The sequence below is a fragment of the Erythrolamprus reginae genome, chromosome 4 (assembly GCF_031021105.1).
Source record: "Erythrolamprus reginae isolate rEryReg1 chromosome 4, rEryReg1.hap1, whole genome shotgun sequence".
In the NCBI taxonomy this organism is placed as follows: domain Eukaryota; kingdom Metazoa; phylum Chordata; class Lepidosauria; order Squamata; family Dipsadidae; genus Erythrolamprus; species Erythrolamprus reginae.
Genome location: NC_091953.1, coordinates 5,315,764 through 5,342,527, shown reverse-complemented (window position 1 = coordinate 5,342,527; position 26,764 = coordinate 5,315,764). Strand labels below are relative to the sequence as shown.

At 41.5% G+C, this 26,764-nt stretch overlaps 1 protein-coding gene across 1 annotated transcript in view; it reads left to right on the top strand.

Annotated features, from left to right (window-relative positions):
- TENM4 (teneurin transmembrane protein 4) overlaps window positions 1-26,764 on the top strand; it is a 291,782-nt gene that overhangs the window by 196,659 nt on the left and 68,359 nt on the right. The window contains exons 8-10 of the mRNA XM_070751518.1: window positions 11,148-11,318; window positions 18,471-18,688; window positions 19,757-19,967. Coding sequence (XP_070607619.1) covers window positions 11,148-11,318; window positions 18,471-18,688; window positions 19,757-19,967 — 600 coding nt within the window. The remainder of the gene's footprint in view (window positions 1-11,147; window positions 11,319-18,470; window positions 18,689-19,756; window positions 19,968-26,764) is intronic.

Genomic DNA, 26,764 nt, shown 5'->3' with positions numbered 1-26,764 from the left:
AAGGGAAAGGGAGGTTTTTGCCTTCACTTTCTACTCAAGATCCCCATGGACAATTGGTGGGCCACCAATGCTGGACTCGATGGGCTTTGGCCCGATTCAGCCTGGCTCTTCTTATGTTCTTATGACCAATTTTCTAACTCACAACTTTTTCAGTTCCTCACATTCACGTGATCAAAATTCAGACATTTGGCCACCGATTCATATTTATGATAGTTGTAGCATCCCGGTGTCATGAGAATCCCCTTTTCTATTGAAGCAAAGACAATGGATTCACTTAACAACTGTGTTACTCACTTAACAACTACACAGATTCGCTTAACTCCTGTGGCGAGAAAGTCATAAAATGGGGCAAAACTCACTTTACAAATGCCTCATTTGGCAACAGATATTTTGGGTTAAGTCGAGGACTACAGTGGTACCTCTGCTTACGAACTTAATTCATTCCATGACCAGGTTCTTAAGTAGAAAAGTTTGTAAGAAGAAGCAATTTTTCCCATAGGAATCAATGTAAAAGCAAATTATGTGTGTGATTGGGGAAACCACAGGGAGGGTGGAGGCCCTGTTTCCTCCCAGGAGATTCCTAGAAAGGCCCCACGGAGGCTTCTCCCCGCCTTTTCTGGCCTTGTTTCCTTTCTGGAGATTCCTAGAGAGGCCCCACGGAGGCTTCTCCTTGCCTTTTCCGACCCTGTTTCCTCCCAGGAGATTCCTAGAGAGGCCCCATGGAGGCTTCTCCCCGCCTTTTCTGGCCTTGTTTCCTCTCTGGAGATTCCTAGAGAGGCCCCACGGAGGCTTCTCCTTGCCTTTTCCGACCCTGTTTCCTCCCAGGAGATTCCTAGAAAGGCCCCACGGAGGCTTCTCCCCGCCTTTTTCTGGCCTTGTTTCCTTTCTGGAGATTCCTAGAAAGGCCCCACGGAGGTTTCTCCCTGCCTTTTCCAGTTACAGTTTCGGAAGCTCGGGTTTGTAAGTGGAAAATGGTTCTTGAGCAGAGGCAACAAAATCTTGAACACCTGGTTCTTATCTAGAAAAGTTCGTAAGTAGAGGCGTTCTTAGGTAGAGGTACCACTGTATCTGTATTTCTAGTCCAAAATAAAGTCCATCCAGGGACCAACAAAAGTAAGAAAGCGTAAAAAATAATATATCCTGTTTAGGAGGCAGTTAGGGGGTTGAGAAATGTTGGTGGTCCACTCTTTTCCGCCCACCCCTCTAATTAACACATCTCTATGCTTTTCGCCACACTGTCAAATATTCCCGAAACAGCTCTCTAAAATAGTAAATACCGTTACGTGACATTAACAGAACGTAAAAACTAGTGGAATTGAAAATATTTACATCCCGCCTTCCTGCCTGACAAACACATTAAACAAATAATGACTTCTTTTTTCAAAGAAAAAGGAAGAAAAAAAATCAAACTCTTAAAAATGTGAACTTGGAAAGGGAAAAAAGGCAAAGCCTACTCACTCCGTGGCTCTTTCGGTTGGAAAGCTTGATCTTAAAATTGTAAGCGGTAAAATGCTTACATGTGTGTGTGTATAAAACTAATTTTAAAGTTGAACAAGAAAAGGAGCATTGTGGGGGTTTTGTACAATCATAGCAGAAGTGGGTTTCACTTACTTTTGCTACCAGTTCGGGAATGGGAGGACATCCGTGATGACATCTGGGTGGGTGGATGGAGTCTCCCGCCATCGCTCCTACCGGTTCGCCCAAACTGGTAGAAACCCACCTCTTGAATTATAGCTAATCCTCAACTTACAACCTCAACTGAGCCCAACATTTTTGTTGTTAGGCGACACAATTGTTAAGTGAACTCAAACTCAACCCAGACAAGATGGAGTGGCTGTGGGTCTTGCCTCCCAAGGACAATCCCATCTGTCCATCCATTACCCTGGGGGGAGAATCAGTGACCCACTCAGAGAGGGTTCACAACTTGGGCGTCCTCCTCGATCCACAGCTCACATTAGAGAAACATCTTTCAGCTGTGGCGAGGGGGGCGTTTGCCCAGGTTCGCCTGGTGCACCAGTTGCGGCCCTATCTGGACCGGGACTCACTGCTCACAGTCACTCATGCCCTCATCACCTCGAGGCTCGACTACTGTAACGCTCTCTACATGGGGCTACCTTTGAAAAGTGTTCGGAAACTTCAGATCGTGCAGAATGCAGCTGCGAGAGCAATCATGGGCTTCCCTAGGTATGCCCATGTCACACCAACACTCCGCAGTCTGCATTGGTTGCCGATCAGTTTCCGGTCACAATTCAAAGTGTTGGTTATGACCGATAAAGCCCTTCATGGCATCGGACTAGATTACCTCAGGGACCGCCTTCTGCCGCACAAATCCCAGCGACCAGTTAGGTCCCACAGAGTGGGCCTTCTCCGGGTCCCGTCAATTAAACAATGCTGCTTGGCGGGACCCAGGGGAAGAGCCTTCTCTGTGGCGGCCCCGGCCCTCTGGAACCAACTCCCCCCAGAGATTAGAATTGCCTCCACCCTCCTTGCCTTTCGTAAGCTACTTAAAACCCACCTCTGCTGCCAGGCAGGGGGGAATTAAGATTTCTTCTCCCCCTAGGCCTTTACAATTGTATGCATAGTATGTTTGTATGTATGTTTGGTTTTGTATATTAAGGGGCTTTTAATTCGCTTTTAGTATTGGATTATTATTGTATACTGTTTATGATTGCTGTTAGCCGCCCTGAGTTTTCGGAGAGGGGGGGCATATAAATCCAATAGATAGATAGATAGATAGATAGATAGATAGATAGATAGATAGATAGATAGATAGATAGATAGATAGATAGATAGATAGATAGATAGATAAACAAAAAAAAATTACCCCCTTTCAACAACTCTTGCCAGAGTTGTTAAGTGAATCAATGCAGTGTTTAAGTTAGTAACAATATGAGAGATTAGGTCTATATCTGTGTAAAATTATTATGACGTTTTAAAAATGAAAAAAATGAATAAATAAAACGTTTTTAAAAAAGAAAACCATTAGTCCCTCTGAGCCCAAGACGCGAGTCTTTTAATTTTGAACTTTGTCATGGGTCACTCAGCTTTTATGTTGTTGTTGTTGTTGTTGTTGTTGTTGTTATTATTATTATTATTATTATTATTATTATTATGTCAGTACAACACAGCAAACGAGATCACTCTGCTGGATTTCGTATTTCATCACCAGTCGGGCGCTTCCCAAGCACCTAGGACTGCGTGATGTAGCGGCAAATTATGTTTGCCTATCCCAGTAAAGCGGCCTTTTGCAATTGACAGATGGAGATTTTGTCAATTCCGATGGTTTTCAAATGTCCACTGAGATCCTTTGGCACTGCGCCCAGCGCAGCTCAATTTTCAGATCTTCGTATTTCACTAATTTCTCTAGCTGCTTCTCCTCAATTCTGCTGTCCCCTGGGATTGCGATGTCGATGATCTATACTTTCTTTTTCTCCACGATCACAATGTCTGGTGTGTTATGCTTCAGAATTCGGTCAGTCTGAAGTCGGAAGTCCCACAGTAGTTTTGCTTGCTCATTTTCGACCACTTTTTTGGGCTTATGATCCCACCAGTTCTTTGCCACTGGTAAATGGTAGTTCCGGCATAAGTTCCTGTTGATCATCTGTGCCACAGCATGATGATGATGATGATGATTATTATTATTATTATTATTATTATTATTATTGCATTTCCCTTCCCCATCTCCGAGAAGTCCACAAGCTAATAAAAGGCCAGCTGCATGTGCAGCTTTTTCAGGGTCTTTCTCTCTCTCTTTCCTTTTATTCCTTTCAATCCTTCTCTTTTTTCTTTTCTGCTGACCGTTGTAAATTTCTTTCCAATCTTCTTGGCCATCAAAAAGAGCCTCCCATGCTTCACTAAGCATGCCTTGTCTTCACTCTTTGCAGAGATCTATCAAAAATCCTTCCTCTGGCCCAGTTAACACCCTCACTCCATCAACCTGTCTGAAAAAGGAGTCAATTTTCTCCGCCATCTAACTAACCATCTTTGTTACTCGCCTGGCTCGTTTCTTCGTTTCCGAAGTGCATTCTTCTCCTCTTCTTTTGTCTGTTCTGCTGACGACGGATTTTCTTCCTCCTTCTCTTGATAAGTAATCAGGAAGTGCAATTCCTAAAGTGCCTCATTTTGAGGCTAGGACAACGGTCAACAATACAGGTAGCCCCCCACTTATACAATAGAATATTGGAAAATGGAATGGAATGGAATATTGCAATATTGGAATATTGGAATATAATATAGAATAGAATATTAGAATATTGGAATATAGAATAGAATAGAATATTGGAATATGATGTTTGTTTGTTCATTTGTTTTTTATTTATTGATTCATTCATTCATTCACTCGTTTGTTCGTTCATTCATTCATTCATTCATTCATTTATTTAACTTCTATGCCACCCAATCTCAAAGGGCTCAGGGCAGCTTACAACAATATAAAAATTACAAATAACAGCAGCAATAAATAGAAGTCAGGGAAAAAATAGAATAGAATAGAATAGAATATTGGAATATGATGTTTGTTTGTTCATTTGTTTTTTATTGATTGATTGATTCATTCATTCATTTACTCGCTCACTCACTCATTTATTTATTTATTTAACTTCTATGCCACCCAATCTCGAAGGGCTCAGGGCAGCTTACAACAATATAAAAATTACAAATAACAGCAGCAATAAAAAGAAGTCAGGGAAAAAATATAGAATAGAATAGAATAGAATAGAATTCTTTATTGGCCAAGTGGGATTGGACACACAAGGAATTTGTCTTGGTGCAGATGCTCTCAGCGTACATAAAAGAAAAAGAGACATTTCTCAAGAATCATGAGATACAGCGCTTAATGATTGTCATAGGTGTCAAATAGGCAATCGGGAAACAATCAATATTAATATATATTGTAAGGATACAAGCAACCAAGTTACAGTCATACAGTCACAGGTGGGAGGAGGTGGGTGATGGGAATGATGAGAAGGCTAATAGTAATAGTAATGCAGCCTTCGTGAATAATTTGACAGTGTTGAGGGAATTATTTGTTTAGCAGAGTGATGGCGTTCAGGGGAAAATGTTCTTGTGTCTAGTTGTCTTGGTGTGCAGTGCTCTGTAGTGACCTTTTGAGGGATCAGTCACATTCGCTGGCTGGGGAATTCTGGGAGTTGAAGTCCAAATATCTTCAAGTTGCAAAGGTTGGGAAACACTGGTTTATTATTATTATTATTATTATTATTATTATTATTATTATTATTATTTATTAGATTTGTATGCTTCCCCTCTCCATAGACGATGGGACCAGGAGAAGCCTGACTCTGTGGGACCTGATCGGCTGCTGGGATTATTTATTGATTGATTTATTAGATTTCTATTTATTAATTAGATTTCTATTTATTAATTAGATTTCTATTTATTAATTAGATTTCTAAGCTGCCCTTGTCAAAGCAACTCAGGACAGCGTACAAAATTATAAATACACGCAATATACTGTATATATAAAAAATCCAATTATTTTAAAAAGACATATACCAAATTAATAAAAATCTAAAACCCCTTATTATACAGTCATCCACATTCATCTAATTCAATCATTCACATCGGACGGGGACAATCTCGTGGCTAACAGTCCCCATGCCCATTAGAGCTTTACATATCTCTGGAGAGAGTTCATTCCAGAGGATCGGGGCCACCACAGAGAAGGTTCTTCCCCTAGGCCCCGCGAGGCAGCATTGTCTGGCCGATGGAATCTGGAGAAGGCCGACTCTGTGAGACCTAACCGGCCACTGGAATGCATGAGATAGAAGACAGTCCCTATCTATCTATCTATCTATCTATCTATCTATCTATCTATCTATCTATCATCTTTGGGGGTCGAATGACCGCTTCCCAGGGGCCGCCTATGACCAGAGGAAAAGACAAATGGTGTTAGGAAGTAAAGCTTCTAGTCTGGCACCTTGGAACGTATTTTTACAATCCTGCTAATCAGCTTAAAGCTCTGTTTTGAGAATTGATGCTCGGCTTATGGTTGGGGGTCACCACGATATAAGAAACTATATTAAGGGGTCGCAGCTTTAGAAAGGCTGAGAACTACTGGTTTATGTGATATATTTTCTTCTTCTCTTCGCAAGGGGGCCTTTGGGGCCCTTGGCATAAAAATAAATAAAGAGATTGCTTCAGCTGAAATCCAGTGCCCCCACCCCCCACCCCTGCCCGGTGTCTCGGCCGCTAAAAAGAGAAGACAAAATTAGTAGAGAGAAGGGAAGCCCAACAAAGAGAAGGGAATAACAAGCAGGAAGAGGGAGATTATGATCCCGCTATATAGAGTGCTGGTGAGACCCCATTTGGAATACTGTGTTCAGTTCTGGAGACCTCACCTACAAAAAGATATTGACAAAATTGAACGGGTCCAAAGACGGGCTACAAGAATGGTGGAAGGTCTAAAGCATAAAACGTATCAGGAAAGACTTAATGAACTCAATCTGTACAGTCTGGAGGACAGAAGGAAAAGGGGGGACATGATTGAAACATTTAAATATGTTAAAGGGTTAAATAAGGTCCAGGAGGGAAGTGTTTTTAATAGGAAAGTGAACACAAGAACAAGGGGACACAATCTGAAGTTAGTTGGGGGGGAAATCAAAAGCAACATGAGAAAATATTATTTTACTGAAAGAGTAGTAGATCCTTGGAACAAACTTCCAGCAGACGTGGTTGTTCAATCCACATTAACTGAATTTAAACATGCCTGGGATAAACATATATCCATCATAAGATAAAATACAGAAAATAGTATAAGGGCAGACTAGATGGACCATGAGGTCTTTTTCTGCCATCAGTCTTCTATGTTTCTAGCCGCTGGAACACTATATGTAGTCCTGCTGTTGCAGAATATTATTGCATTATTCCTGACATATTACTCTTTCTCTTGTGGCCTTTGTAAGGCACATATGTCCTTGAGGGAGAGATGGGTAAGGTTGCAAGAACTGGGCATGGCTAGTTTAGTTAAAAGGAGGACCAGGGGAGACATGATGGCAGTCTTCCAATATCTCAGAGGTTTCCACAAAGAAGAAGGAGTCAAGCTATTCTCCAAAGCACCTGAGGGTAGAAGAAGAAGCAATGGGTGGAAACTAAACAAGGAGAGAAGCAACTTAGAACTAAGGAGAAATTTCCTGATAGTTGGAACAATTAATCAGTGGAACAACTTGCCTCCATAAATTGTGAATACTCCAACACTGGAAGTTTTTGAGTAGATGTTGGATAACCATTTGTCTGAAATAGTGTAGAGTTTCCTGCCTAAGCAGGGGGTTGGACTGGAAGACCTCCATTCTAATTCTAATTAAAAAAACTATCAATATCATTCATTCAACAATCAAACTAAAGCATTCATTGGTCAGGGGGGAAGATCTAAGGAATGGCAAAAATGAGTTTTTAAACTCTTTCGGAAGACGAGGAGGATGGGGGGCAGTACGAATCTCCGGGGGGAGCTGATTCCAGAGGGCCGGGGCCCTCACAGGGAAGGCTCTTCCCCTAGGTCCCGCACGCCGACATTGTTTGGCCGATGGGACCCTAAGGAGACCAACTCTGTGGGACCTCACTGGTCGCTGGGATTCGTGCAGCAGAAGGCGGTCTCGGAATTAGTCTGGTCCTATGCCATGTAGGGCTTTATTATTATTATTATTATTATTATTATTATTATTATTATTATTATTATTAATTAGGTTTGTATGCCGCCCCTCTCCGTAGACTCGAGGCAGCTCATAGAAATAACAAAGACAATGTAAGAACAAATCTAATAATTTAAAAACACTAAAAACCCCATTATTAAAAGCAAACATACACACAAACATACCATGTATAAACTGTATAGGCCCGGGGGAGATGTCTCAGTTCTGACGGCAGAGATGGGTCTTAAGAACTTTATGAAAGGCAAGGAGGGTGGGGGCAGTTCTGATCTCCGGGGGGAGTTGATTCCAGAGGGTCGGGACCGCCACAGAGAAGGCTATTCTGCTGGGTCCCGCCAAACGATATTGTTTAGTCCAGGGATTTTCAACCTTTTTTGAGCTGCGGCACATTTTTTACATATACAAAATAATGGGGCACATTTAGGGGGGGGGGGGAATGGGGGAGCTAAAAAAAGTTTGGACAAAAAAAATCTCTCTTCTTCCCTTTCGCTCTATTTCTCTCCCTCTTTCTCTCCCTTCCTTCCTCTCTCTCTCTCGATCCCTTTCTCCCTCCCTCTCTTTTTTGCTCTCTTTCTCCCTCCCTCCCTTTCTCTTGCTTTATCTCTCTCTTTCTCTCTTGCTTTCTTTCGCTCTCTCTCTTTCTCTCTCTTGCTGAGCTTCGCGGCACACTAGTGTGCCACGGCACACTAGTTGAAAAGCAATGGTTTAGTCGACGGGACCCGTAGAAGGCCCACTCTGTGGGACCTAACCGGTCGCTGGGATTCGTGCGGCAAAAGGCGGTCCCGGAGATATTCTGGTCCGATGCCATGAAGGGCTTTATAGGTCAAAACCAACACTTTGAATTGTGACCTGAAACAGATCTGTAGCCAATGCAGTCCACAGAGTGATGACAAGATATGGGCATGTCTCAGAAGGCCCAAAACTGCTCACGCGGCTACATTTTGGATGAGGTGAAGTTTCCGAACACTCTTTTGGATTTCAATGCCCAGAACTCCCCAGCTGAAGTCCACAAGTTGCCAAGTTTAGACACCTCTGACTAGGTTTTCTCAGTATGTGATTGGGTTGTTGTGAGTGGTCCTCGACCAACTCTGGCAAGGATAGATTCTTAGGATGATGAGCCAGGCCCATCTTGGTACCCTGGGCCAGTGGTGGTGTTGCCAGCTGATGCAGAGAGTGAGAGTGAGGGAGAAGTAGACCTGGATAAACCTGAAGGACCACCAGAGGTGGCAGAGATGCCAAGGATGGTAATGTCTGAATCAGAGGGGTAGGAGCCTCTGTTAGATGCCCACTTTAGAAGACTAAGAGAAAGACAAGAATACTTGTATGGGAAAAGGAAGTAATCTGTAGTTTTTAACTCTAGGGAATTGTGACCACTCCTCATAGGTATTTAAGGGTGGCCTCATGGGAAATTCGTGGTGGAGTTCCAACATTTTTAATGGAGGCAGTTCGAGATTTGGAGTTTCCAGATATACCCCGCTATTTCTCTGCTAAACTCCATACCGTCTGATGAACACCTAGAGAAACTGTAAGAGTCTGTGTGATTTAGAAAAACCATGATCTTATCCCTCTGGAATGATAATTTGCTTTGATCAACAGGACTCTTATCTCTCCTGCGCTTTTACTGTGCCTGTACAATATTGTTTTATCGCTTGTTGTGAGCCGCCCCGAGTCTTTGGAGAGGGGCGGCATACAAATCTAATAAATTATTATTATTATTATTATTACTGGGAAGTGGCAAAGATGAACTGTAATTGCTTGGGGGGAAAATCTGCTTTTTCTATAAAGAGTTTGCTTTAGTATTGAGTGGAATTCTTCCTTGGTTTTCCATCTGCGTAGGCACGGAACAAAAAAGGGTTGGGTTGATTGGTTGGGTTGGGTTGGGTTGGGTTGGGTTGAGTTGAGTTGATTGGTTGGTTGGTTGATATCCTACCTTTTAATTCTGGAGATAAAAGCAATGAGTTAAACTCAATATCTCTTCTTCCTGCTTTAATCTCCAGAATTAAAAGGTAGGATATCAACCAACCCGTCTTTGGATCCGTTCAATTTTGTCAATATCTTTTTGTAGGTGATGTCTCCAGAACTGAACACAGTATTCCAAATGGGGTCTGACCAGCGCTCCATACAGCGGGATCACAGTCTCCCTCTTCCTGCTTGTTATACCTCTAGCTATGCAGCCAAGCATCCTACTTGCTTTCCCTACCGCCCGACCACACTGCTCTCCCATTTTGAGACTGTCAGAAATCACTACTCCTAAATCCTTCTCTTCTGATAGTTCTGTGTTAGCAAAAACTTCAGAAGAGAAGGATTTAGGGGTAGTGATTTCTGACAGTCTCAAAATGGGTGAACAGTGTGGTCGGGTGGCAGGAAAAGCAAGTAGGATGCTTGGCTGCATAGCTAGAGATATAACAAACAGGAAGAGGGAGATTGTGATCCCGCTGTATAGAGCGCTGGTGAGACCCCATTTGGAATACTGTGTTCAGTTCTGGAGACCTCACCTACAAAAAGATATTGACAAAATTGAACGGGTCCAAAGACAGGTTGGTTGATATCCTACCTTTTAATTCTGGAGATTAAAGCAATGAGTTAAACTCAATATCTCTTCTTCCTGCTTTCCCCTCAACTTTCTGGTGTTTTGGCTGGGGCAAAGAGAGAGAGAGAGAGAGAAAGTGATTGGTCCCAGGTCACTTAAGGGGGACCCACAGCTGATTGTGAACTAGTATCCGATGTACTCGCCTCTAAGTAGAATGTGGGCATTAGATTGAACAAGAATGAATGGCTCTACATGGCATTGTTGGCTTCCCTGGTGGAGGATGGTCCAAAACTCTAGATCTCCCTGCGCCTAGTCTTATCAGTAAAGCACACTGGGTGTCCTCTAATGCAGTGTTTCCCAACCTTGGCAACTTGAAGATATTTGGACTTCAACTCCCAGAATTCCCCTGGGGGCAGTTCTGATCTCTGGGGGGAGTTGATTCCAGAGGGCTGGGGCCGCCACAGAGAAGGCTCTTCCCCTGGGTCCCACCAGACGACATTTTTTAGTCCAGTGTTTCCCAACTTTGGCAACTTGAAGATATCTGGACTTCAACTCTTCAATTCGCTGGCTGGGAAATTCTGGGAGTTGAAGTCCAAATATCTTCAAGTTGCCAAAGTTGGGAAACACTGCTCTAATGAGTGGGAACCGCCTTACCTTGAATCCTTCTTCAGATTTTGGCCCAAACAGGGAGGGATTTTGGAGGTGGAACACCCACACTCATCTGTAGACGCAACTCCGGGATGTTCTCCTAGATAACCAGCCACCTTCATCTATCCGATCAAATGCCTTTTGATATGATTCCAAGAGAAATCCTAATGGCGATTATGGGATCCTGAGGGATCGAACGCCCCGGTTTTTATTTTATTTTATTTTGGACATTTTGCAAATTCTTCTCGGCGAAGAAAACATCTCCCCCACCCCACCCCAAAGTTGACTTCTCTCATTGCTCACCGCAGCCATGCACCTGTTTGGCCTAAACTGGCATCTACAGCCGATGGAAGGGCAGATGTTTGAGATCACGGAAGACACAGCCGGCAGTTGGCCAATGCCAACAGACGTGTCCTTGTATTCCTCAGGGGGCACAGGGTTAGAGTTACCCGAGAGGAAAGGCAAAGGAGCCGGCGAAGGTACGGTTGGTGTGTTTTCCTTGTTGTGTGTCTCGCCACCTTCATAACATCATGGCCGTCCCCTCCAGTTCTCCCTTCATTCCAGAATTTTCTAGAGCGCGCCCACTCCCATCACCATCTCTCCCTCCTTCTCCAACGCCTGACCCCGAAATATGCGTTATCACACCACCACAATCCAATCCAGAGCCATCCATCAAGGGGTGGGGGGGAATATCTCTTCTGTGTGTGTTTGTTTACCGTGTGTTCTTCTAAAAATTCTCCTGTCTTCGCTGACATGTGTTGATAATTTGAAATAAGTTTGTTTTTAACTCTCCTTGTTTTTTCTCCCCCCCTCCCAGGGATACCAAATGTTGATGTTTCTTAATTACGCTTCGTTGTTGTGGTTTTCCATGGTGGTTTTGTTGATAAATGTAGTCCTAACGCCAAAACACGTGTTTTTTTAAAAGCTCCCTGAAACTGCACATTTCAACATAATTTGCTAAATTGAGATCAGATTCTGTAATTACAGTATTCCATTTTGAAAACCAGGTGGAAAAACTACAGGTAATTCTCCACTTAGGGTCACAATTGGGATCAGAAAACTTGGCATTAAACTGCCCCCAAATCCGTGAGAAGGGCAGCTTATAAATTGAAAAATAAATAAATTGAATACATACAGACATACATACATACATACACACACACATAAATAAGTAAGTAAGTAAATAAATAAACAAACAAACAAACAAACAAAGTGGTGCAGTCGTTAAATGAAGAATTAAATGTGACCAAACCCCGATTTTGTAACCATGGTCATTAAGTGATGACGATTTCCTGCCAGTTTCCCCAGTGACTACATTGGGGAAGCTGGATTTGTTTAACGGCCACGTGATTCACGTCATTATTATTACTTATTATTTATTAAATTTATATGCCACCCCTCTCCGAAGACTTCATGACAGCAGTGACTCGGTTTACAGCCATTGTAAAAATGTTCCAAAAAATCAGGTCTAGTCACATGATAAGTTGATTTACAACAACATCTTTGGACCCGTTCAATTTTGTCAATATCTTTTTGTAGGTGAGGTCTCCAGAACTGAACACAGTATTCCAAATGTGGTCTCACCAGCACTCTATATAGCAGGATCATAATCTCCCTCTTCCTGCTTGTTATACCTCTAGCTATGCAGCCAAGCATCCTACTTGCTTTTCCTACCGCCCGACCACACTGCTCACCCATTTTGAGACTGTCAGAAATCATTACCCCTAAATCCTTCTCTTCTGGCAGTTCTGTGTTAGCAAAAACTTCAGAAGAGAAGGATTTAGGGGAAGTGATTTCTGACAGTCTCAAAATGGGTGAGCAGTGCAGCCAGGCGGTTGGGGAAGTAAGTAGAATGCTTGGCTGCATAGCTAGAGGTACAACAAGCAGGAAGAGGGAGATTGTGATCCTGATGTATAGAGCGCTGGTGAGACCTCATTTGGAATAACACTGTGTCCAGTTCTGGAGACCTCACCTACAAAAAGATATTGACAAAATTGAACGGGTCCAAAGACAGGCGACAAAAATGGTGGAAGGTCTTAAGCATAAAACGTATCAGGAAAGACTTCATGAACTCAATCTGTATAGTCTGGAGGACAGAAGGAAAAGGGGGGACATGATCGAAACATTTAAATATGTTAAAGGGTTAAATAAGGTTACATAAGGTGTTTTTAATAGGAAAGTGAACACAAGAAGAAGGGGGCACAATCTGAGGTTAGTTGGGGGAAAGATCAAAAGCAACGTGAGAAAATATTATTTTACTGAAAGAGTAGTAGATCCTTGGAACAAACCTCCAGCAGACGTGGTTGGTAAATCCACAGTAACTGAATTTAAACATGCCTGGGATAAACGTATATCCATCCTAAGATAAAATACAGAAAATAGTATAAGGGCAGACTAGATGGATCATGAGGTCTTTTTCTATGTTTCTATGTTTCTAACTCCTACTTTCGATCGAACCGAAATTCCACTCCCAATTGTGTTCATAAGTTGAAGACTTTCCTGTAGAAGCAAAAGCGATGCCAATTATTTAACCTTTGTGTAAATGCTTCAATCTCTGGAAATTGCTCATTCCTATGCTTTGCTGTCCAAGATATTCCGTGTTTTCTAAAAAATTATCTGGCTTTTCAGGAGCCAAAGGACATTGCCACTTGTTGAACATAGTCAACTGTTAACTCTTCAAAACTATGTAAAACCGGTTTAGGAAAATTAGCTTGACAATCTACTACAGGATCTCAGGAAATCTTGTCTTTCCTTAAAGCTAAGCATTGTGTACCACAATAAAACTCAAGATTGCTGCAAAAACAGCACAATTTTTTTCCCGTTAAAGTAAAAAAGTTTGCGAAAATAAGAAACTTTATGTGCCATGCTGACAATCCAGCTGATTTTTTTTAATTATTAGATTTTTTAAAAAATTATTAGATTTGTTATATATTGTGCTATTGCTGTTGTGAGCCGCCCCAAGTCTACAGAGAGGGGTGGCATACAAATCTAAATTATTATTATTATTATTATTATTATTATTATTATTATTATTATTATTATTTATTAGATTTGTATGCCGCCCCTCTCCGAAGGCACACAAAAGTTTTATTATTATTTTTTTTAAAAAAACACCCTGTTCTCAGTTCTCCAAATATTCTGGGTCACAATTGAAATGTGTAGAACTCAATTGTGACTTCAGAGCAATATGTAGATAGCAATCACATGTACCAGAAGCATCCAATTATATCTATTGCCACTGTCATAAGGACTAGTCAGTTGCCAAACGTCTGAATTTTGGAGATGCTTCAATGGTTGTAAGTATGGGGGGAAAACCCGTTCATAAGTCACTTTTTTACAACTTCAAATGTCACTGAATGATCCGTTGTAAGCTGAGGAATTGATTTCTAAGCCTTAAACATTTGAAAGGTGAATTTTGCAAAATTGCTTGTTTTAGTGTGGGTGAAATGAGGCTTCCATTATTCGATGTTTCTGGAAGCAGAGTTTTTAATGGTTGTCTGTGCAAATTCCATTCTCTGTACAAAAAGCTCTCTTTTAGTTGGGTGTTCACATATCCACAAATACCACACATATTTTAAATAAACTTAACACCGAAGCAGCTAATCTGTCCACAGGGGGGAATTTGTGTTAACTTCCTAACAGATGGAATCACTTAAGTTTTAAGTAGACTTTTACTGTCTGGAATATAAATAAAAGGGGGAAAAATACGTTAGGGCTGCAAGAATCTACTCCCCATCGAAGGTTTTGCCATTAAATAGAACATTGTCAGGGAATTTGGCTGAATAAAAATACTGTGGCTGGAGAAAGGACATTTTAATTCTTTATTCTCCAAATGCCACTCCCATTTATGTTTCAAAAAGGAAGGGAAGTAAATGGCCGGCCTGAATCCAGGTTGGCATCAGTTTAGAGTGGTGCTCCTCTCAACCTTGGTGTTGAATAGAATGGAATAGAATAGAATATAGAAATAGAATTAAAAATGGAAAGAATGGAGTGGAGTGGAATGGAATGGAATATAGAAATAAAATAGAACAGAATATAGAAATAGAATAGGAAAGGGAAAGAATAGAATAGAAAAATAGAATATAGAAATAGAATTAAAAATGGAAAGAATGGCGTGGAATGGAATGGAATATAGAAATAAAATAGAATAGAATATAGAAATAGAATAGGAAAGGGAAAGAATAGAATAGAATAGAATATGAAAATAGAATAGAGAAAGAATTAAAAATGGAAAGAATGGAGTGGAGTGGAATGGAATGGAATATAGAAATAAAATAGAATAGAATATAGAAATAGAACAGGAAAGGGAAAGAATAGAATAGAATAGAATATAAAAATAGAATAGAGAAAGAATTAAAAATGGAAAGAATGGAGTGGAGTGGAATGGAATGGAATATAGAAATAAAATAGAACAGAATATAGAAATAGAATAGGAAATGGAAAGAATAGAATAGAGAAATAGAATAGAGAAATAGAATAGAAAATGGAATGGGATCGTTTAAGATAAGAGAGAACAGGATAGGATATAGAAATACCTACACGATAGAATAGAATAGAGAAATAGAATGGGAAATAGAAAGAACAGAGTAGAACAGTAGGGATGGTTTATATTTCAGAGAAATGGTTTAAAGAAATCTCTTCTTTAAAACTTCCATTTTGTAGCATTTACAAGTTCTGGAAGTAAGTTGTTCCACACATTATTCAATCAATCAATAACATTAATTGTCAGGAAATTTCTCCTTAGTTCTAGATGAAGTGGTGTGGACTTCAATTCCCAGAATTCCCTTACCAGCATGGATGGAGGGATGGGGAATTCCGACAGTTGATGTCCAGTCCTCTTGAAGTTGTCAAGATTGAGAAATACCAATTTAGATGTTTAGGACACTTTTCTCTATCTGTCAAATTCGTGGAGGAAGAGCCATTCTTATTAACTCAAAAATAGACATCTACAGATAAGTGTGAAGCTGTAGCAAATATCAGAAATAAAATCACCAAATTGAGGAAACACACATGAATAATTTGTAAAAGGACTACCCCAAAATTGCCCTGTAAAACCTAGTACCCTCAGTGGGGAGACAAACGGATTTATTTTTTACTGACAGGTAGTGTTGGGCGAACCCAACAAAGTTCGGGTTTGGCACCCAAATTTTAAAAAAAGTTCAGGTTCGGCACCCAAGCTTGAACCCGAACTTTTGCCGAACTTTTGAGTTCGGCGCTTGGGAAAGCGCCAGGAAGCGCCCCGGCTGTTTCTGAAGGTGACAGCTGGGCGGCAGCACTTCCCAGAACAACCAGGGAGCTGTCGGCCGGCCAGGAGGCGCAAAAGGAGGTGGGGAATCCCACGAGGGGATTCCAGGGGCGGAGCTTTGACATCACTGAGACGTCCTTCCGGGAGTCCCCGTTTCAACCAGTCAGGAAGGACGTCTCAGTGACGTCAAAGCTCCGCCCCTGGAATCTCCTTGTGGGATTCCCCACCTCCTTTTTCGCCTCACGACTGGCCGACAGCTCTCCAGCTGTTTCAGAAGGTGACAGCTAGGCGGCAGCAATTCCTGGTGCTCTCCCGAACCCAAACTTTTGCCGAACTTTTGCAAAAATTCAGGTTTGGGTTCAGTATGCCGAACCGTGCAAAGTTCGGTACGAACCCGAACTTTGCAGTTCGATTCGCCCAACACTACTGACAGGAGGTCCTCGTCTTACAACACTTCAATTAGGGATCGTTTGAGGTTACAACGGCACTGGAAAAAAGTGACTTATAATCATTTTTCACACTTACGACTGCTGCAGCATCCACATAGTCAAGTGATTAAAATTCACATGCTTGGCAACTGACCCATATTTATGACAGTTGCAGTGTCCCGAGGTCACACAATGCCCTTTTGCCATCTCCTGACAAGCAAAATCAATGGAGAAGCCAAATTCACTTAACAACGGTGTTACTAACTTAACAACCGAAGTGATTCACTTAACAACTCTGGCAAGAAAGGTTGAAAATTGGGGTTCTCCACAACTTTTCCGCTCAGCGACAGAAATTTCGGGCCCAGTTATGGTTGTAAATCGAGAACTGTCAAATTTACAAGCAACTGAGCAGCTTGCAACATAATAAAACATATGGCAATAAACACATTTATAAAGTCAGCACCAGATTAAATTACAAGAGATTAAAATGGATTTTTAAAAACCCACAGCGGAGCAGTTATGTGGCTACACGAGCAGAGATAGTATAGATAGAGAGTGGTTGTAAGAGAAGAGTAAAGTGGCCTTAACATTCTTCAAAACACTGTTTTAAATTTGGGAGAAAAAATTAATAATGAGAAGATTCAAAGGCTGCAAAGAGTTATGAAGAAATGTTTTAACTATTAGATCTGTGTGTTCCTCTCTGTGGTTTTTAATTTCATTTTTTTCCCTACTTTTTCAATAACCACAGACAGACACAAGGAAAGCCATTCAACTGTAATTGTCTGAATAGGTTCTTTTCTATTTTTCTTTCTGAATAGTTATAAAGATACTTTCCTAGCTAAGTTCTAAGTCCTAAGTCCATGACACATCAATAACAGTTAGTTAGTAAGTTTATTAGATTTGTATGCCGCCCCTCTCCGAAGACTCGGGGCGGCTCACAGCATAACAGTAATACAATACATTACAAATCTAATAATAAAAAATTAAATCCATTTTAAAAGACATTAATAACATAATAAAACCCCTAACTATGCAGTCACACACATTCAACCTAATCTATCATACAGAAAGGCCAAAAACGTAATAAAAAGGGGGAAAGATGGTAATTATCCCCATGCCTGGCGACAAAAGTTGGTCTTCAGCATTTTACGGAAGGCGAGGAGGGTGGGGGCTATTCAAATCTCTAGAGGGAGTTGATTCCAGAGGACCGGGGCCGCCACAGAGAAGGCTCTTCCCCTGGATCCCGCCAGCCGACATTGTTTGGTCGACGGGACTCGGAGAAGGCCAACTCTGTGGGACCTAATCGGCCGCTGGGATTCGTTCGGCAGGAGGCGGTCTCGGAGATATTCTGGTCCGATGCCATGTAGGGCTTTATAATAATAATAATAACAATAATAACAACAACAAAAACAACAACATTTGTGAATGTTTGACTTGTGATATTGTGATACGAAATCCAGCTGTGTATTGTTTGCTATGTATTACTGGGTTTTTTTGTGAATAAAATAATAATTATTATCATTAGCATCATCATCATCATCATCAAGTCACCGGTATTTGTGAAACATTTTTAAATGTTCAGTTGACTGAGTTTCATGTTGAATGAATAAAAGTAAAATAATAATTTATAATAACAACAACAATAATAACAGCAGTAACAATCAATCGAAGAGAGCCTTAATTCACATTTCTGCCTTCTTCATTCCTGAAAAAGGACCACCAAAATGACAAGTTTTTGAAGTTCCCTAACAAATATTTTTTTAGTACGGAACATTTTTTAAAGAAAATAATCTTGATCATAAAAATTCCAAAGGAATAGAAGATTGGAAATTAGTGGATCCAGTCTCTCAGATCGGAAGGGAAAAATAGTGCCTTGATTGTCCAAAGAGGAGATAATTTTGCAGTTAAGAGAACCTTCATTTAATCCAAGATTTTATTTTTATTTTCCTATATTTCAGCAGGAAAGCCCAGTACTTTTTTCCCCGAAGACAGTTTTATAGACACTGGGGAGTTCGATGTCGGCCGACGGGTCACGCAGAAGATCCCTCCCAGCATATTTTGGAGATCTCAGGTTTTCATCGACCATCCCGTACATTTGAAATTCAATGTTTCGTTGGGAAAATCAGCCCTGGTTGGGATTTACGGACGAAAAGGACTCCCACCTTCGCACACCCAGGTGAGGTGGATTCTGAAGAGATCTGACCAAATGCAAATAAAATGAAAATGATTACTACCTGGGCTTTGAACGTAGAATGCAACACGGCCCTTGACTTAAAACCATTCATTTAGTGACCGTTCAGAGCTGCAACAGCACTGCATAAAGTAACATAATCATTTTTCATACATACAGCCATTGCTGCAGATAGTCCTCGACTTAGCAATACCGTATTTTTTGAAGTACAATGATACCTTGTCTTACAAACTTAATTGGTTCCGGGATGAGGTTCTTAAGGTGAAAAGGCGAAACAATGTTTCCCATATGAATCAATGGAAAAGCGATTAATGCGTGGAAAGCCCAAAATTCACCCCTTCTGTCAGCCGAAGTGCCCGTTTTTGCTCTGCTGGGATTTCCCTGAGGCTCCCCTCCATGGGAAACTCCACCTCCGGACTTCAGTGTTTTGGTGATGCTGCAGGGGAATCCCAGCAGGGGAATCCAGCAGCGCAAAAACGGGCAAAGGAAGTCTGGAGGTGGGGTTTCCCAGCAAGGGGAGCCTCACTGAAATCGCAGCATCGCAAAAACACAGAGGTCCGGAGGTGGGGTTTCGAGTGTTTTTGCGATGCTGCGATTTCACTGATGCTCCCCTCACTGGGAAACCCCACCTCTGGACTTCCGTTGCCAGCGAAGCGCTCGTTTTTGCGATGCTGGGATTGCCCTGCTGGAATCCCCCTGCAGCATCGCAAAAACACGGAAGTCCGGAGGTGGGGTTTCCCATGGAGGGGAGCCTCAGGGGAATCCCAGCAGTGCAAAAACGGGTGCTTTGGCTGGCAAAAGGGGTGAACTTTGGGCTTGCACGCATTAATCGCTTTTCCATTGATTTCTATGGGAAACATTGTTTCATCTTACAAACTTTTCACCTTACAAACCTCGTCCCTGAACCAATTAAGTTTGTAAGACAAGGTATCACCATACTTCAAAAAATACGGCATTGTTAAGTTGAGGACTATCTGTAACCAGGACCTGAGATTATTTGGGTATCTCTCCATTTCAACACACGTTTTCTTCCCATTTGTATGTTTGTTTCAGTTTGACTTTGTCGAGTTGCTGGATGGACGGAGGCTCCTGAGTCAGGAAGCCAGGAATCTAGAAGGACCCCAACGGCAACAAAAGGGCGTTGTGCCGCCGGCCAGCCATGAGACCGGATTCATTCAGTATTTGGATTCTGGAATGTGGCACCTGGCCTTTTACAACGATGGGAAAGAATCCGAGTTGGTCTCCTTTCTCACTACCACTATTGGTAAGGGCAGTGATGGGCGCAGTGGGGATAGTAAGTTTATGCACTATTTATTGAATAGTTTTTTTATTGTCCTTCCTTCTCTAGTACCTTAGAATGATCCTTAATTATTTTTAAAATAGGAAGTAATTAAATAGTATGTTTTTACCCATTAATGCTTTAAGCATTTTAATCATTATCTAGAATTGAACTTTTATAGAAATGAAAGAAAATTGAGCTACTTGCCTAATCTTTTATCATACTGAACCTTGTGGGTTCAATACAAAATTATTATTATTTATTAGATTTGTATGCCGCCCCTCTCCACAGACTTGGGGCGGCTCACAACAACAATAAGAAACAATGTATCACAAATCTACTATTAAAAATCTCTTAAAAACCCCGTATTTAAAAAGCAAGACATACACACAAACATACCATACATAAAATTATATAGGCTGGGGAAGATGTCTCAATTCCCCCATGCCTGACGGCAGAGGAGGGTTTTCAAAAGTTTACGAAAGGCAAGGAGGGTGGGGGCAATCCTAATCTCTGGGGGGAGCTGGTTCCAGAGGGTCGGGGCCACCACAGAGAAGACTCTTCCCCTGCGTCCCGCCAGATGACATTGTTTAAAATGTTACTGTGCTCCTCAAAAATAATGCTGCCTATCCTTTTTGTGGCTATTCAAATAATGTGAATCAACCTATTTGAAAACTTATCTTGGTTAATAAGCCACTCCCACCCAGTCACATGACCTTTAAGCCACCACCCCATGGTCACATGATTGTCAAACCACTCCCACCTAGTGATATGGCCAGCAAGCCACTCCTACCCGGTCACATGACCATCAAGCCACACCCACACAATAAGCCACACCCACAGTGTGGTAGCAAAAGTATTTGTAGCCCTTCATTGGGTAAGGGTATCTTAAGTTTTTTGTGAAAAATGAGGCATGCAGGGGGATTGGGAGGCCAGCAGAGTGCTCCTGGGGGCTGGGGGAAAGGCAAAAACGCCCACGTTTTTGCAAAAACAGCCCATTTTCATCCAGTTTTTGCAAAAATGGGTGTTTTGGCCTCCCAAACATTCTGGGCACCCCATTTTTGCAAAAAACAGGCCCGTTTTTTTGGCAAAAATGGAACATGGTGGCTGTTATGTTGGGCTCTCTGGTAGACTCCTCCCAAAAATTCACAGGTACAAATTTCAGACACACACACGTTTGAAAATTCAAAACAATGTTCTTTATAATGAAAATTCACTTAACCTAAGCCCTCTTTTGGTATAGCAAAGAGCACTCGTCTCCAAACAAACTGGTAATTTGTACAAGTCCCTTATCAGTTCTGAGATACTCAGCTTGCAGCTGTGAGGCAATTCACAGTCCTTCTTCTTTCACAAAGTGAAACACACTTTGCTCTGGTTTAGTTTCAAAGCGGGGGAAAATCAGCACACAAAAGGTCAAAGTCAGCAAGGCAGGCACGAAACACAACGATCAGATAATCCTCCACAATGGCCAAACCCACAGGCTGCTCTTTATAGCAGCCTCACTAATTACCACAGCCCCACCCAACCACAGGTGGCCTCATTTTCTTTGATAATAATCTCTCAGTTGTTGCTGCCTATGCATCGCTCTCCGCATGCGTGGCTGTATCATTAACTCTTGTTCTGAATCCAAGGAGGAGCTCTATAATTGATCTCCTTCTGAGCTGTCTGCCACACTCTCCTCCTCCCTGTCACTCATGTCTTCTTGGTCAGAGGAGCCTTTATCAGCAGATTCCACCGGGGGCAAAACAGGCCTGCAGCATGTGGATGTCTCCCCCACATCCACAGTCCTTGGGGCAGGAGCTGGGCCACAGCTAACCACAACACCGGCGGGGCTTCAAAAGGCCAAAAATACCTATACAGTAGTCCCTCGCTATACCGCGCTTCACCTACTGCGGCTTCACTTCATTGCGGGTTTTCAAGAAATATTAATGAGAAAAATCATTCACGGATCTTCGCTGGTTCGCGGGTTTCTGAGGAAGTCGATCGGCAGATTTAAACAGCCCGCCGAACTCAATCAGCAGGTTTTTCAAAAAAAAAATATCTAAAATTGTAAATACTGTATTTAAATACTGTATCTAAAATAAATACTGTGTGGGAAGGGTTTATAAACACTTAAAACAATGAAAACTTACCAAACAATTACAATATGTAATTCGGAGAGGGGCGGCATACAAATCTAAGTAATAAATAAATAAATAAATATAAATACTTAAATACGTACTATCAGTCGATAAATTCCCCATCGCGGATTTCACCTATCGCGGCCAGGTCTGGAACGTAACACCAGCAATAGGTGAGGGACTACTGTATTCAGTGTATAAGACGCCCTGACATTTACACCCTCCTCATACGGTAACTATGTTTGATAACTGGTAATCCGCCTTGCTATAATTCACAGACTCTTATATAAAAATTTACACATACAACGTTGCCAATCATGGGGAATGTTTAATGGTCTAATTCCACCTGCCCCCCCCCCCATTGCAAAATGATACTTCATTGTAAGAGTGACATTTCTCCTTCTTTCTCAAGCAGCTTTACTGTTGAAGTCTCAGCTATATCCAATAACTACCTGAGAGCCATTGGCTGTAATTTGTCTTGGCAGGTTAATTAAAAGTCTAGTTCTTATTAAAGCAAAGCCATTAAAGCATGCATGTAGCACTTATTTATTCATTTATCATTTACCCTGAGAGTTGATTGAATCTCTGGTTGAAATGCAACGATAGCATAGATAACTCTCGGCTTAACAGCGGTTTGTTGAATGACTATTTAGTGAGCTACAGCGGCACTGACCAAAAGTGACTTCTGGCCGTTGTTCACAATTATGGTTACAAGGATTTGGACATTGTTAACGGTTGCAAAATCTGGACATTATGACGGCCATGGTGTCCTGGGGTCAGGTGAACCCAGTCACATGGCTGCCAAACCACTCCCACTCAGTCACATGATTGCCAAACCAGCCTAGAACTGTGTTGGCTTTTTTGGCAGCTGCTGCACATGGCTGGCTCATATCTAAATGATTGTCCACTAGGACTCAAAGTTCTCTTTGATCTGATGGATAATTTAGATTTGGTTTACGCATAAGGACAGAAGACAGTGTACTTATTTTTTGGAAATACACAGATCGTTTTCAAAAGAAAGTACAGAATGTATGAATTTATTATTATTATTATTATTATTATTATTATTATTATTATTATTATTATTATGTCAATATAACACAGCAAACGAGATCACAGTGCTGGATTTCGTATTTCATCACCAGTCGGGCGCTTCCCAAGCACCTAGGACTGCATGATGTAGCGGCGAATTATGTTTGCCGATCCCAGTAAAGCAGCCTTTTGCAATTGACAGATGGAGATTTTGTCAATTCCGATGGTTTTCAAATGTCCGCTGAGATCCTTTCGCACTGTGCCCAGTGTGCCAAGTACCACTGGGACCACTTTCACCGGCTTATGCCAGAGTCGTTGCAGCTCGATTTTTTGATCTTCGTATTTCACTAATTTCTCTAGATTTGTATGCCTCCCCTCTCCGAGGACTTGGAGCAGCTCACAACAAGAAAAAAACAGTACAAATTCAATATTTAAAAAACAGTTTAAAACCTTTAACATAAAAACAATCATACATCTCATGCAAACCATACATAAAGTGGAAACGGCCCGGGGAATCAATTTCCCCATGCCTGATGGCAGAGGTGTGTTTTCAGGAGTTTGCGAAAGGCGAGGAGGGTGGGGGCAATCCTAATCTCTGGGGGGAGTTGATTCCAGAGGGTTGGGGCCGCCACAGAGAAGGCTCTTCTCCTGGGTCCCACCAGATGACAGTGTTTCGTCGACGGGACCCGGAGAAGGCCAAGTCTGTGGGACCTAACCAGTTGCTGGGATTCGTGCGGCAGAAGGCGGTCCCGGAGATATTCTGGTCCGATGCTATGTAGGGCTTTATAGGTCATAACCAACACTTTGAATTGTGACCGGAAACTGATCGGCAAACAATGCAGATTGCGGAGTGTTGGTGTAACATGGGCATATTTGGGAAAGCCCATGATTGCTCTTGCGGCCACATTTAGCTATATTCTCACCCAGAACTCTGAAATTCAGCAGTTTAGAGCAGAGTTCCTCTGTTTTGATGACTCTAAAAAAAAGTGGGTTTCGATCTCCAGAATTCCTCCACCAGAATGCTTAAACGTCTTAAAAGCTCCGAGATTCATTCATAAACCTTCCACATCCCTATCCCTCTATTCTTGACTCTTGATGGATCTCTCTAACAAATAAAGTCACCAATAAACTAATACAGGGGTTCTCCAAAGAGCAAAACAGAGAATATTTACTATATTTTTCGGAGTATAAGAGGCACCTTAGTTTTTGGGGAGGAAAATAGTGGGTGGGGGGAATCTGCCTACCAGATATTCATCTGGCTAGTGTCCTTAGTCTGGTCAGTTTCTGCACGTTATTTAATCCCTTGTTTCGGGCTTTAAAAACCCCTTATTTGGAGAGAGTAACAATGAAAGAGCTTGCAAGCTGTTAGAGCTGGGAACATTGTTAGCACCTGGTTAGGGCTGGAAAGAAACATTCAGAGAAAGTAGAGCAATGGGGAAAAAAACTTGCAAAGACTCAGGGCTTGCAAAACATTCTTCGCAGAGAGTAACAATGAAAGAGCTTGCAAGGTAGAGAACTGGGAAGATCATTAGCATACAGGTCTAATAAATTATTATTTATTATTATTATTATTATTATTATTATTATTATTATTATTATTATTATTATTAGCACCTAGTTAGGGCTGGAGAAAAGTTTCGAAAGAGGCTACATTCAGCGTAAAAGATGCAACCAAATTTTCAGCTACTTTTTAGGGAGGGAAAAGGTACCTCTTATACTCTGAAAAATACATACTTTTCTTCAAAGTTAACTCTCCTGAACTTCTTGACACCTGAAAATTTACAGTGGGCCATAATCATTTTCAGCCAAACCATAACAAAGTGGCTAATACAGACTTGGCAGGAAACACAAGGTGGATGCAATAGAGTAATGTGGTTTTTTTTTCTTGTAATAAGTCCCTTCCATTCCCTGTCCTTGCAAATTATGGCAAAGGAAGACCAAGCTCTCTCTCTCTCTCTCTGTAATGAATTAGCTACTTTGCAAATGACTTTGGCAGCATTTTCGTAACACAGATGCTCTTCTGTAAATTGCCTGGTGGATTCACCTCTGCCAGATACACCGTGATTTATGTGGGACAATCTGGTCTTGAGTGGAACAAAACAGCAGGCCAAAGGGGAGAGCTGAAATCAGCACATCTGGGACAGCAGTTGGCCAAAAACCCCGTTCAGAGATGGCAGAGGTGGTAGCCGAGCTTCTAGAGATCTTTTCAGCAGTTCTTGATGCCAACTTTGGAGAAACAAGACTTTCTGACCCAGTTCCCTAAACACCACAAACCCTCTGAAGTGAAATCTTATAAATACTGGGGGGTTTTTTCTTCCTACAGCTTCTTGTGTCAACCCCCAAATGAGCCAGATAATCCCATCACTTTTGTTTTCTTTCTTTCTTTCTTTCTTTCTTTCTTTCTTCCTTCCTTCCTTCCTTTCTTTCTTTCTTTCTTTTGCTTGGTTTTTATTTCTTTTCTTTTTCTTTCTTCTTTTTCTTTTACTTGCTTGCTTTTTCTTTCTTTTTCTTTTTTCTTTCTTTTTCTTTCTTGCTTACTTTTTTCTTCCTTTTTTCCTTCCTTCCTTTCTTTCTTTCTTTCTCTTTCTTTCTTTCTTTCTAGTTTGCTTGATTGCTTGCTTGCTCTTTCTTTCTTTCTTTTTTCTTGCTTGCTTGTATTATTATTATTATTATTATTATTATTATTATTATTATTTATTAGATTTGTACGCCACCCTTTTCCTAAGATTCTTCCCTCCCTTCTTTCTTTCATTCTTTCTTTCTTTCTTTCTTTCTGTCTTTCTACCTCTCTGTCAATCACAGCTGGCCAGTTCTCCCCATCTTTCACTTTAAGTAACTTCACTTGATCCGAGCCTTGGGACAAAAAGCTCATTGACTTGACATAATTTTTCCTTTCAGGGTCCAAAAAAAAAGAAAGAAAGATGTACATAATTTTAAACTTCATTTTGGAGAGGCAGCAGCTGCTGCTCAACTTTTTCCAAAATCCATATTTTCCTGACAAGAGCTCCAGTGTTATGCAAAGTTTGTCTAAAGACATTTTCGCTCATGCAAACCTCAAGAAACTTAATCCTGGAGGGTTTTATAGTCAGGCAGCCACAGTCTCTCTCTCTTTCTGTCTCTCCCTGTCTCTCTCCCTCCCTCTCTTGCTCTCGCTCTCTCTCCCTCCCTCACACCACCCTCTATTAAATATACAATATTTGGGTGATAATCAGCACACGACATGCTTTGTTCCAGTTTCACATTATAAAGCCAGCTTCTATCCAGCTTCTATTTCCATGTGAGCAGAAATAAAGTGGGAGAGACATTGAGATGTGTGGTTCCATCTACTGTAGAATAGGATAACAAAGTTGGAAGGGACCTTGGAGGTCTTCTAGTCCAACCGCTGCTTAGGCAAGCCGTACCACTGATTAATTGTTTTGACTGTCAGGAAGTTCCTTCTTAGCTCTAAGTTGCTTCTCTCCTTGTTTAGTTTCCACCCATTGCTTCTTGTTCTACCCTCAGGTGCTTTGGAGAATAGGTTGACTCCTTCTTTGTGGCAACCCCTGCGATATTGGAAGACTGCTATCATGTCTCCCCTGGTCCTTCTTTTCATTAAACTAGACATACCCAGCTTTAAACTATATCACTGTT